This window comes from Cyprinus carpio, chromosome A17 (genome assembly GCF_018340385.1).
Source record: "Cyprinus carpio isolate SPL01 chromosome A17, ASM1834038v1, whole genome shotgun sequence".
Lineage (NCBI taxonomy): Eukaryota > Metazoa > Chordata > Actinopteri > Cypriniformes > Cyprinidae > Cyprinus > Cyprinus carpio.
In genome coordinates this window covers 4639166-4652553 of record NC_056588.1, presented here as the reverse complement: position 1 = coordinate 4652553, position 13388 = coordinate 4639166, and the positions used below count along the sequence as shown (strand labels likewise).

The 13388-nt window shown below is 41.0% G+C and overlaps 2 protein-coding genes across 14 annotated transcripts in view; both read left to right on the top strand.

The window, feature by feature from the left end:
* The window catches only part of LOC109108070 (protein TALPID3-like), a 69101-nt gene that overhangs the window by 8157 nt on the left and 47556 nt on the right, over positions 1-13388 (top strand). For all 13 annotated transcript variants that reach the window (XM_042773614.1, XM_042773615.1, XM_042773613.1 and 10 more), the window contains one exon: positions 1244-1370. In XM_042773614.1, the coding sequence (XP_042629548.1) occupies positions 1244-1370 (127 nt within the window). The remainder of the gene's footprint in view (positions 1-1243; positions 1371-13388) is intronic.
* LOC109108059 (probable E3 ubiquitin-protein ligase IRF2BPL) lies at positions 5179-8019 on the top strand. Its single transcript, XM_019121236.2, has one exon. The coding sequence runs from the start codon at positions 5317-5319 to the stop codon at positions 7303-7305; it is 1989 nt and encodes a 662-aa protein (XP_018976781.2). The 5' UTR covers positions 5179-5316; the 3' UTR covers positions 7306-8019.

Genomic DNA, 13388 nt, shown 5'->3' with positions numbered 1-13388 from the left:
GCAACCGTCGTATATAGACCTGTCAGGAGCTTTTGTTTTCATCTGTCACAGTAAACAATCCCAGAACGCACTTAGGAAAAAAAAAAATTTGCCCGGAAAAATGAAGTTATTGATTTGTTTTCCATGTTTTAATATATGTTTATTAAAATGTTTCTCTTTTGAGTACAGTGACAGCATTGTTATTACAATTTTGTGGTCTTCATTGAGTCATATCAGTATGTAAATTGATTTTTTTTATGCGTTTATTCAGCAGATATGCATACAATAATAATGTTACAAAACATTTCTGATTCAAATAAATGATGTTCTTTTGATACTATTCACCAAATAAAAGCACCAAATCAACATATTAGAATGATTTCTGAAAGATCATGTGACACTGAAGACTGGATTAATATATTATTTCAAAAAGATTCACGTTTGTTATTCATCTAGTACTGTGGGTCAAATTACCAGACATTTTACAGTACAGCTTTTTTTGGAGTCATTAACGGCGATGACTGTTTTTGCTTGTCTGCTTGCTCTCTCACAGGAAACACAGCGCAGAGGGTCTGCGATACAGGAGGCTTTGTTTGCATTGAGTCATGAGACTTTAGCTGCTCATTTAACCGTATTCAAGAAGCTTGAAGTCCTCATGTTCCCTGTTAGCCAGACACTGGGGCCCACTAGAGGCGCGCATGGCAGCGCTGCTGTTGTTCCAGTTGTAGGAGGAGGCCCTCCTTATGGTGCCTTTTTGACCTTAAGGAAATGATTACGGTCAGGAGCTCTACTGTTGTTTTTGGAGGATTGAGAAATCCTTGTCCTGCGTATTTATATAGCTTTATTTCCTTTCGTCTGCATTCCGCAGTGCCGCAAGGAGAACATTCCACTCTCCGGCCTCCTAATAGGGCTCAGGAAAGAGCACCGGGATATTTTACATTTGCACGATATGAGGTTTCCCCCTCCACATACTCAGTTTGACTTTTTCCATTTACAGTCATGGGCTGACAAACTGCAAGAATAGCGAAAGAATAACTGCTCGCTTGTGTTCAGAAATGCCTGGCACGTATCACGTATTTATGGTCTGGGTTATTGGCACGGCATGCTGGATTTGTGCAGAATTGATGACTAGCTGAAACACACAGGGCCTTGTTAGAGTCGTAGGCCCACAGCGGTGTGTGTTCTGGCATGATGAGCTGGACTGCTGACTGCGGCAGGTGTCTGGTGCCCAGGCTGATCCTTGCAATATCTTCTCCGTTTGCAGGAAATGGCAGACTTCAGGACCAGAGCCCTAATAATCGGAGGTCACCTGAGAGATGTGCCTTGCAGTCTGTTAGGGTAAAGAGGTTCGCCATGGCAACAGCCGACAACAGCCATCCAGAGCGGTCCAGGTAATAATAGACCTTGTTTTCAGAGCAGGAAGGCACACAACCCTCTGCCTTTCGTGTTTCGCCATACACAGTGTGTAACCATAGTAGTGGACCTACACAACTACTTCTTTTCCCGAGCCAAAGGAATGTTTTTGTTTTATTTATGGCACTCGGTTAGGCCATCTTGTCTTTTTCATTTAAATACGCCTTCCTAATGTTCCATAAGCAAGTGTCACTTGAAAAAATGGACGAAGAGTACACGTGTTTTGCCCGAATGAGAGGCTTACCGCAACTTGTCAGAATGACAGTATGAGAAGCAGTGCGTTGATGTTAGTGGTTAACACTGAATGTCTTTGTTCTTGGCCTGTGATGTCGCAAGGGAGGTTCTCATTAATACAAACATGTTTTTGGATCTCGTTCTGAACACTTTCTCCACTACGTCTGCAAATTCATATGAGCCTCCTTGAAGAAAATTTGTCATGAGGAGAAAGATCTCTCATGGGGCACACAGAAGACAGTCTGCAGCTGATGCTAACAAAAAGTAACTAAAAGTATCATGGCTTTTTATGACATGTTTTTGGACATGTGCATAGTAAATACAATACTATTTATAATTACAATAGTATATGAATTAGTGGTTCACCGATATGTTTGTAATGGCCCATATACATACCGTTGTAAAAGTCTGGGGTCAGGAAGATTTTGTTTTGATGTGTGTGTATATATTAGTAAATATAATTGTAATGTTACAAAAGATTATATTTCAAATAAATGCTTTTCAAAACAAAGTGTATCATGGTTTTCACAAAACTACTAAGCTGCTGAACTGTTGTCAACATTGATAATAATAAGAAATGTTTTTTGAGCAGCAAATCAGCATATTATAATGATTTCTGAAGGATCATGTGACACTGAAGACGACTGGAGTGATGATGCTGAAAATTCAGCTTTGCATCACATGAATAAATGACTAGTAAAATATATTAGAAAACAATTATTTTAAATTGTAATAATATTTGACAATATTAAGTTTTTACTGTATTTTTGATCCTTTAAATGCAGCCTTAGTGAGCTAGAGAGACGATGACTTTTTTTTTTCTTTTTTAAAGACTTAAATCTGTCTTTGACTAACATAAATATGGTAATCATTCAATACATGTATCAAGGTAGCATGTGTCAGTCTTTTGAAAACGGTTCAGCAGCTGCAAGTCAATATTCCTTTGTAACAGTAAGGTCTCTTCTAAAAAACAAGTGAGGGAGAGTGAAACTCATACATCTGCAGGTTACTGAGTGTTCAACACAAGATGTGCACACATGAGCAGCTCTGGGAAGTCTCCGAGCAGCCTCTTGGTTCCCATGGCAACTGAGGGGCGGTCTCTATCGGATCATCTGAGAATAGATAAAGTAAATCTGCATGCATCTGGCTGCCCGCCAGCGTCTCAAATGAAAGAGCACTTTGAATGGCTGCCAGGTTTGGAGGAGGAGAGAGGCTGTCAGGCCTGCTTAATGTTGGCAGTTTGTACTTGGCAAGGCTCGCCTTTTCCCAGAATCCCTCACTCTGGCAGCCCGCCAGCCACTTAGCGGAAGCTGAGAGTTAACCCCTGCGATAAGCTGGTGGAAAGCTGAACGTGGAAAACTTTCCATGCAGAGTGTGTGCGTCTGCACATGTATGTGTGGGTGGTTGATGTTCTGTTCAGGGTGTGTGTGTGTGTGTGTGTTTGATGTTCTGAACAGAGAGAGTGAGTGCCAATCATCAGAAGACTACATGTACATGTGTGTGTGTGTGTGTGTGTGTAAGAGAGAGAGAGAGTGCCAAGCCTCAGGGTGATCTGTATTCATGAGAAGACTACAGGGACAGCGAAACATCCATCGGTGAAAGGGAAGGAAGGTGAAATATCCTTTACAGGCAGATTGCAAATTTAGACTACATTTGGCTAAAAGATTCCAAATCTTTTGCCCATAGAATGTTAGTTATATATTTTTGTGTTATATATTTTGAAGCATTTTTCTTCCCAATATAAATATTTGAGTTCTACAAATGGTCTTGTGTCAGACAAGGACGTTTGAGTGTTTGCAAAGTGAAAGCTGATTTCATTTTGAAGTCAAGTGACTCACTCCAACACTGAAGATAATTTGCACAAACACTGTTTCTTTGTGTCGTTAATTTGGGGCACAAACCAAAGGCATCAGGCTCATTTACACCATCCGAGTCACAAGCACAGAGCACAAATACTGTGATTTTTTTTCCCCCCGTTTTAGAAGCTGAAAGACATTCTGCCTGCCATATCAGTAGTGTATATTTTATCCTTTTGACATCCAAATTTAGGCTCTTTAATGCTATATACATTATATATGATTTTCAGTGGAGGGAGAAAATCACGTCCTCAGATTTGGCTCCTGCCGTACTTGGTAGTTATGGTTTTTTTTTTTTTTTTTGCTTGGATAAAGCACAGCTTCTTTTCGTGCCAGCAGAATGCAGGGATTGCAGTAAATGGCATTTCTCCTCTCCTCCAGACCGCCCTTGCCTTTTTTTTCCCACTCTCGTCTTGTTGTATAACAGGATGAGGTTTTTTTTTTTTTTTTTTTGCATCGTCTGTGGGGTGTTGTTAAGCAGAGAATAGACTATGGGAAAGGGGCTTTTAGGGGGCAGGGCTACGAAACTTCCTTATTTAAGGTAAACATTCAGAGGCTGATAGATACTACCATGCAAAACCCCAGAAAGTCTTTAATAATCATATTTATTAAATCACAATGAAATCAGAACATCAGCAGTAAGGTAGTCTTCATATCATGGGGAATAAATGTTATTTCAAATGACTAAGAATGTCTTTTGTTTAAAATATTCCCACAGTATGCATATTTTTTGTTTAAATCACACACACATTTTGCTAGTGTATGCATCGCTATAACATGATTTTGCATTATTAATAGTACTGCAGAATATCAAGAGTATGGACATTTTAGAAGCAGTAAGAACAGACGCTCTGGAAGAAACATGAATACCTCAGATTTTCCACCCACATCTCTGGCTCTTGTATTCTGAGAGCAAACTGGCCAACATGTTATGGCAAGTAGCTTGAACATTTATTTTTTGTATTATTTTTATAAGCATATTTATAAATAAATAGTACTTATTTATAATGAATAGTATGTGATCTAATAGTGACTAGTATCCCATTTCAATTTCCCTAGTAACTACATTTGATTCTAGGATTCATTACAGTAGTGGTGGGTATCTATTGAATTTGTAATTTATAATGATTTATCACATTCATTCATTAGATACTAATACCTATAACTTTTGTTACTAGCCATTATCCCAGTATTGACAAGTAATAATTTTTACTGCTAAGAATTTATTTATTATTATTTTTTTTTAATTGAATTGTCATACAAGATATAGAATTGACGTATGGAATCTGGTTTTCAGGTATTCATGTATGTCTTCATGGTGTCTATTCGAGATTTACTATTAAGTATTCATTAGTTTTTAGTGATAATTTCCTAGATACATTCCAGTACTATAGATACCAATTACACAAAAAAATGCAATTTGTTACTAGTAGAAAATGTAATGGATACTTGCCATATTGCGATAGTGATTACAAGCAAATAAATAAATAGTATAAGGAATAACTACTAAATAGATGCTTGGATAACTTGGATTTACCTAAAAGTGATAGTAACATAAAAATAGATACAAGTATGTTTTGAATCTTAAATGTTTAAGCGGCTTGCCATACATGGTGGCGGTGCGCGTTTCTCGGTCCATTCAGAAGATTTGTTAGGGAGTGGTTAGCGCATGCGCACTCGCGTGGCAACAAGTGGCTTGTCATTTGTAACAGAAAAAGGAACTGCGGAACGTGGTGCTGACGTCACCGGCCCAGCCAGGTGGCATTCCGAGAAGCAGAAGAGGCGCATTCGCCTCCTAGTAACCGTATAACAGATCCGAGAGGAGCAGCTCAACATGTCTTCGGCGCAGGTCTCCTCGTCGAGGAGACAGTCGTGTTATCTGTGCGACCTGCCGCGCATGCCGTGGGCGATGATTTGGGATTTTACGGAGCCCGTGTGCAGGGGTTGCGTGAACTACGAGGGCGCGGATCGGATCGAGTTTGTTATCGAGACCGCGCGCCATCTGAAGCGGGCTCATGGCTTCCAGGAAGGGAGATCCCCGGGTCCCGCGCCGCCGTCTGCGGTGAAAGCACAAGCGGGCATTCCATCCAAGGAGTCGGTGCAGATGAACCATATGGACGGCTCGTCCAAACAGCAGCAGCAGCAGCAACAACAACAACAACAGCAGCCCGGTTTGGACCGATACGCGCTCGGAACCGAGAGATCGCGCTTTGATTATTCCAGCATTGGCGCGCACAGGCTTCCGAACGGACTCGGCGGACCGAACGGCTTCCCCAAATCAGACGACGGACCCCCCGAGTTGAACCGACAGAGCCCTAACTCGCGTCGGAATCACGGGCTGGTGGCGGTGTCAGGACAGATGAGCGTGCCGCCGAACCTCCTCCCGCAGACTCTCCTGAACGGCCCACCGTCAGCGGCGAGTATAGCCCAGCACAGCTTGTCTGCGCGAGCCCCTCCAGCCCCGGCCAGCATCGGACCGGCGCTCGCGCTCTCCGAGCAAGGTAAAAGACCCGGTTCTGTGTCCAGCACGGACCAAGAAAGAGATCTAAAAGAGAAACAGCGTAACGCAGAGGCTCTGGCTGAACTTAGTGAAAGTTTGAGGAACAGAGCAGAGGATTGGGCTAACAAACCCAAGATAGTGAGGGACACACTGCTCACACTTTCCAATTGCACTCCGTTTGATGTGAGGTTCAAGAAAGATCATTCCCTTCTAGGTAGGGTGTTTGCTTTCGATGCTATTTCAAAGCACGGCATGGACTATGAACTGAAAATCTTTATTGAGTATCCCAGTGGATCTGGTAATGTGTTTTCCAGTGCGTCTGGTGTGGCTAAACAGATGTACCAGGACTGCATGAAAGACTTTGGCAGAGGGCTTTCCTCTGGCTTCAAATATCTGGAATATGAGAAAAAGCACGGCTCTGGTGACTGGAGGCTCTTGGGCGATTTACTCCCGGAGTCTGTGCGTTTCTTTAAGGAGGGGCTCGGGGGCGAAATGCTGCCCCAGCCTTACATCGATGCCAGCTGCCCTCTGCTGCCTTCAGCGCTGGTCAACATGCCCCGGGCCGTGGCGTCGGGCAGCGCGCTCAGGACTGGTATGCGCAAACGCAAAGCCTCCCCAGAACCGGACTCGGCAGAGGGAGAGCAGCAGAGACAGCAGTGGATGGCGAGTCAAAGCGAGGCGCTCAAACTGACCATGGCGTCCAGCTCATTCGCAGCCTCTCACGGTGGACCTCCACCCCTGGGGTCGGTGCACTCCAGTCGAGCCACCCCACCTGAATCAGCCCCCCAGAACGGACAGTCCCCCATGGCTGCACTCATGTCAGTCGCAGACACTTTGGGTAACGCGCACTCACCAAAGGACAGCAACTCAGTGCACTCCACCACATCTACCCGACACAACAGTAGCAGTCCTGTCTCCCCTGCCTCGGTGTCAGGACAGCGGCGTTTGGCCTCCCGGAACGGGGAGATCAGTCTGACGGGGACACCTTCTCAATCGGGTTCGCATCAGGGCATGGATCAGGTGCACCCTCAGAACATTCCAGACTCACCCATGGCAAATAACGGACCTTTGTGTTGTACTATCTGCCACGAACGTTTAGAAGACACACACTTCGTCCAGTGCCCGTCAGTTCCAAACCACAAATTCTGCTTCCCGTGTTCCCGGGAGAGCATCAAAGCGCAGGGGGCCACAGGAGAGGTGTACTGCCCCAGCGGAGAGAAATGTCCCCTGGTAGGGTCAAACGTGCCTTGGGCTTTCATGCAAGGCGAGATAGCAACCATTTTAGCTGGGGATGTGAAAGTAAAGAAAGAAAGAGACCCTTAAATATAAATATATATGCTTCCTGCATCAGAAACAGACAAGTGAAGCGAGTATATTTAAGGTTGCGTCTTAAAATCTAGTGAGATGGCTACCAAGACAACATTTATGGGCATTATGGATGTATTTGAATGCCCAGACATGCTGTCTAAGTAGGCAGCATGCTTGGTTTTGAGACACAGCCTACTTGTTGTGAATACTGAAGTTACAGAAATAGTCCAGTGTACAGAGACATTTGTTTTCCTCCACAGAGGAGGAGGCTGTGTGTGTGGAAACATTTTTTTACGGCACTTTTACAGTTGCGTTAACATTTCTATTCAACTTCATACTTATTTTCCACATCTACATGTACAATGCCAAGCAAAAAAAAATGTTATTAATAAATACACTTTTTTTGTGGTAGGTATAACAAATGAAGTGAGTCTAAGAGAGGGCATTCTTTGTTTCTTGATCCCGTCTGTTTTTTTTGTTTTTTTCAAGTATGATCTTTGAAACAGCGATTTTTAATTTGTATCCCGTGGTATGAGAATACAGATATATTTTATTACGTGTTTTCATTTTCTCTTTTTGCTTTAAAGTTGCACGGATACTTTAGTAGAGCAAAAAATACTGTAAATTAAAAACAAAATGCTCTGTTTGTTTATACATATTTCTGTAGTAACAGAAGACTTGTAACGTGCCTTGGAGCTGAGTAAATTGTAATAAATTCATTGATATTAACTCTTTGTGGCGTGTTAATTTGTTCAGGTTAGAAATGTCTTTGATATTTGGATTCTGCCCTAATGTCTGTTTGTGAAATGGCTTAATTTCAGATTTCTCTAAATTATAGTTGGCTTTATTAAGCTTCCTTAGTATATATACATATTTTCATAGTTTAACGACATATATTTTTAGTAGTTCTTTATTTCACTTAAGAGCCAACCTATTCTTTGCAATGTTTTTTTTTTTTTTATCTGCAGTATCTGTCTAAAAGTTATTTAAAAAAAAAATGAAGTACTCCACTTGTTAAGCATATAGTTTCATGACTTTTATCAGTGTCTTTTGCATTCATATCATTGTTTTTGCTCCAGACAGATGTAGTCCTGCTACACTGAGCTAAAAAGTCAAAAGTTTGATGTAGCCACAGGGCATGAAACATCTCTACAGCACTCCCTGATGGGTGTCACATGGGGTAGGCGCTGTGCATGTTTAATATGTGCCTTTTTCTGTTACTCCCTTAGCAACATGTTCCATTAATGGCTCATGATAGAAGCTGTTTATTGCATATGCAGGAGGCGTTAAATAGTGCACAATTACCCTGCTCTTAGCAAATTGTGTCTTAATCTGTTATTCCTCAATTTTGGAGCTGTTAGCTGTTCCCTCTCTCCTTGTAGCAGAGTATTTTGGTGTGGGCAGGAAAGCTGGAGCGGGAAAATGCTTGCACATGCCTGAGATGGCCCTGGGGATGTATTCCTCATTTAGAATTCAGCTGGTTGGTCATGTGACTTGTCAGTCGTACTCTAGCATTGGCTGCGGGAGCGAGGGAAAACAGTTGGTGCGTGGCTGTTGCCATGACTCAAACTAATGCTCTTTCACAGACAAATAGAAGGTGGCACAATTCATTCATGGCAGCCGGCCATGCAAGTGCATCCAGACCAACTAACGGGGGGAGGGCGTTAAGGTCAGAGAACAATGCACATGCCAAGCTATCTTAACTGAAGTGGGCTCTGTGCTTAAATTCTCTGGAGGCCTGTGGTGCACATCCTGTTGATGGGAATAATTTAAGCGGGAGCTAGAACAGTTTTGCACTAAACAAGTGTGTTTTTTTTGTTTGTTTATTTTTGCCCTATAAAGGATATAAACACCACTTTTAAAATGTTTTTGTTTTTTAATCAGCATGTCAGGTTGTTTAATACATTTTAGTTAGTGCACATTATGCATTTTCGAAAAGTATGCTCACACACATATGTGTATATATATATATATATATATATATATATATATATATATATATATATATATATATACTTGTGTCTGTGTGTAATTTGCTTATATATGTATCCATTTTGTATAATATATCTATAATGCATCCAAACCCAGTGTAGAGTTTAGTTGTTGTGCTTTGTGGTGCATTGCAGTGATATTGTCGCTGCTGCTCTGTCTGTGAGGAATCAAAGGTGTGGTGTCTGGTTCAGGATGTAGTGGGCTTCTATTGTCATGCTAAAATTGACTTGGGTTTTAGGTGCCCTTGGCTTTCTCTGTAATCACCTAGGTTTCAAGTTTCAGTGCACATGCAAAGAAAAAAAATAAACAGATACACTGACCCCATTAGAGATGGCGGGGGTCTCACTTCCTGTTTACTACACACACGCTTCTGTGGTGTCTTGAGTGTGCGTGTTAAATTCTGCACCTTTTCATGGAATGCTTTGGGACCCAGACAACTGAAAGATGAGGAAAAGACCCCTTATTGACTTCCTAATGACTAAAATCGCTGTAAATGCATAAATATTTAAGTTATCTCTCATAGCATGTGATTATTTTGAGTGGCTGTTTAAGGATAGAGATGCTTTCAGTAATGATATCAAGGCAAGCACAAATCTAATCACTGCCTTTGTTCTGCTAGATATACATTTGTATGTGTGGTTACAATGCATTTATATGAATGTATTTCAACCTTTTTTGCATTATATTTTATTTTGGATTTATCTGTTGCAGCAAGCATCTCAGAATTAATATTAATTTCTAATGTGGTCATTCGTCTGTTTCAGAACATTTGTTTTTGGTCGCATTGTAAAATCACTGCAGTCTGTCCCACTTCGCTAGCCAGGGAAGCCAGCGGCTTCTTCCCCTCCTCCAATTCCCTTCATCCCCATAACACACACACTTCTCTCTCTCTCCCTCCCTCCCTTCAAGGGAGAAGTTTCCAGCGGATAAAAATACAGCCACTCCAAAGTTTACGCTGCAGTGCCATCGTGCACAGTTGCCCATGGTAACAGCCTTGTTCAAAACATCATTTATTCAGGAATGTGCGGACACAGAGAGCAGAGAGGTTCAGTGTTAACCCTGCGTGTGCCGGCATTTGCCTCTCGGCACACTAGTGTTTTTAGAAATGCTCGCCTCTTTCGTGTCTTTTTGTTTAATAGCTGATATTGTGTTGTTTCCTTGCAAGTAGAATAACACTCAGAATGTCTCACTACTGTCGGTTTGAAATCTCAAAATCCAGTAGTTCCCACCATACTTTTTTTTTCTTCTCCTTTTTAATAATCCATTACACTTGAATGTATTTTAAAACAAAATGATTTGTTTCATTGCAGCTTTATATAAATGTCATTAGTTGCTTCAATGTTGTGAACAAAGTAATGTTTTAATGGAGGATGACTTGTGTTGCACAGTACAGAAATGAGGATCTGTTGCTACTTATATTTCACTGCAATTACTGAAATATTGTTTGCTGTTTTGTGCCATTATATAGTCTGTTCATACTGCTTTAGAAGTTAAGATTCTATGCTGCTAGCATTTTAACTTATTGCATCAATTTATTTATATTGCATAAAAAATATAGATTTTTTTCTAACTGTTTTCCTGTGTTTATTCCCACCCAAATCTCATTCCATTGTTGCAAACGAACAAAATATATTTTTTCAAACGCCACAATAGAGGAATCAACCTGCCAAATGGCTTATAGCGTCTGTGCATATTAAACTAGTATATGCAAAAGTATTTTAACTATTCAACCGTGTATTTTTCCCCATTGAATAAATGCGTTCCTGACTGTGATATGGCATTTAACTCTCTCCACTTGTGCTTGTTATTTAGCACCAACGGAGGTGGGGGTATATGTGCAAAAGGGTTATTCCCATTTTGTTTTCATTCACTGTGCCTCCAAGCACAGCCGTTTATAGACGGTGATGTCAGCACTATCTTCCATAGCCCAGGGCCTCTTTGGCACATAATGTATGCAATCTCCGACATTCCATTCCTGCCTCGCAAATAAGCTGTGGGCTACAGCGGGTGTGTGCTTCCCCCCCTCTTTCTGCAGATATTAAAGGCACAGAGGGGGAATTGATTTTCTCTTGCTTTTCACTCCTACTCTCTCGTTTAGTTTATTTTTTGGCAGCTACTTTTCTTTCCTGAACAGAGAAAATAAGGAATCATTTTAGAATAGCATGTTATTGTTAATGTGATTTAATGCATTATCCATCAATTCTCAGAATCAGTTTTGAGTTTCTTGGCAAATTCACACTTTTGTGAATCTGTTATTTAATAAACCTCTTCTCTATTTTTAACAGTTCCTTATATAAGAACATACGCCTCACGGAACGGACAGCTCCAGTCTACCCTTGACTAATGGCATGTGGGTTGTAAAACAGGGGGCCGTTTTGGCAGCGTTTCAGATGTTTTTCATTAGCTAAAGGACATCAATTTTCGTATGGAATTCCAATTTGCATTTCAAGGCCAGTCCCTCCTTGAGGGCCAGAGCCTGTTGCAGCTTCCTGTAGATTCCCTCTGGAGAAGTAGTGGTGTGGGGGGCTAGATTGGGGGGCAGGGGATTGTTTCTGAGCACATGAAAATGGACTATACGGCACCATGGAGACTCCTTCTGTCTTGAAAAGCTCGCAGGCTGGATTGTTCAAGGATGGTTTCACTTGATTGATCTAAAGTGTTGAACTGAGAACCCGCTGAATACCTGCCGGAGTGTAATATTTACTAAGTTTTATGCATTTAAATAACCATAGTTTATAAAATGACACATTTTTTGACCTCCATCGCATTTTTAACGCAAACCACTGAGCACTAAACATTCCATCCTTTGTTTTCAGTTTGCAGACGCACTGGCTGGTTGGAAGGAAAGGGTTAACTTGTAACCCACAGGCTGTGCGGCTCTTGGCCGGCTCACTGGAGAAATGTAGCCCCCTTTCATTCTGTGGGTTGTTTACACGACTGGCAGCCATTTTAGACTGGAGCTCTGCTAACATGGAGCGATCTCAGGTTTCTTAGGCTTTCACAGTGCAGTGAGTTCAGTCAGCGGCTTGTTCTGTCATCCATCTTCCATCGGGGGCCCTTCCCCCCCTCACATACTCACACACACAGTTTCATTCTACAATCTGGTCACCATCCACTGTACTCAGAGAGCTGTATAAATTTGCCTGTAAGTGCCCTGTTGTTTATTAAAGCAGTAAGCCATGTGAGGCCGTACATTACAGAGATTGGTCCTTGGTTAAGGGGCATTCTTAGGTGTAATGCATATCTGAAGTGTGTTTTATTATATTGTTGCAGCAGCAGTATAATAAAAGACAACAGTGTTTAAAAAATAGTTGAATTCATTCATCATCATAATAATAACAACAACAACAAAAATCTTACTGATTTGGATTGGCTTTAATGCATTGGTCAGATTTATTAAGGATAATCATAATGGATATAGCTTGCCCAATCAGAACTGTTTTATTACCAAAAAAAAAAAAAAAATGTGTGTGTATATATATATATATATATATATATATATATATATATATATATATATATATATATATATATATATATATATATTAGTACTTTTTCAGCTTTGATATCCATTTATAAAGCACAATGGAAAGGTGCTCTGACAAAAAGATTATAAAAACAAAGTTTTTGTTTTTTATTTGAATACAATATTTTTTTTTGTTTTCCTTTTTTTTTTTTTTTACTTTTACATGACAAGATATTGCAATAGCTTATTTTTTTTCACTTTTTCACTTTTAATTGCTCTTTCTTAAGGCTTTTCTGTGTCCTGTTCTCTCGTTTGCCCATTTTTCCTCAGTCACTCAACCTTGTCTTGTCCTAAATTTGAAAGCGCATGCTGTTAAGGGATCAGGATTCTGTGTCTGCATTAGTGTCTGTCTGTCTGCTGCCTTGATCATGTACCAACAAACACAGATGATCTCACTGGACCAAAACCATCAGTATTAATAGCAGCGAAACTCCCATGTAATGAAAACCTTCCCAACGACCTTGTGGTGAAACCAAAGGTTGTCATCTATCTCAGATGCAGCTGCAAGAAAGGACAATGGGTGTGGTTTGCCCACTGAAGGGTCTAATTGGAGGGCTCTTTAAAGTTGATGTCTTTTATT

Excerpts from the sequence above, each read along its gene's own strand:
- LOC109108059 (XM_019121236.2), top strand. The coding sequence starts at position 5,317 with ATGTCTTCGGCGCAGGTCTCCTCGTCGAGGAGACAGTCGTGTTATCTG.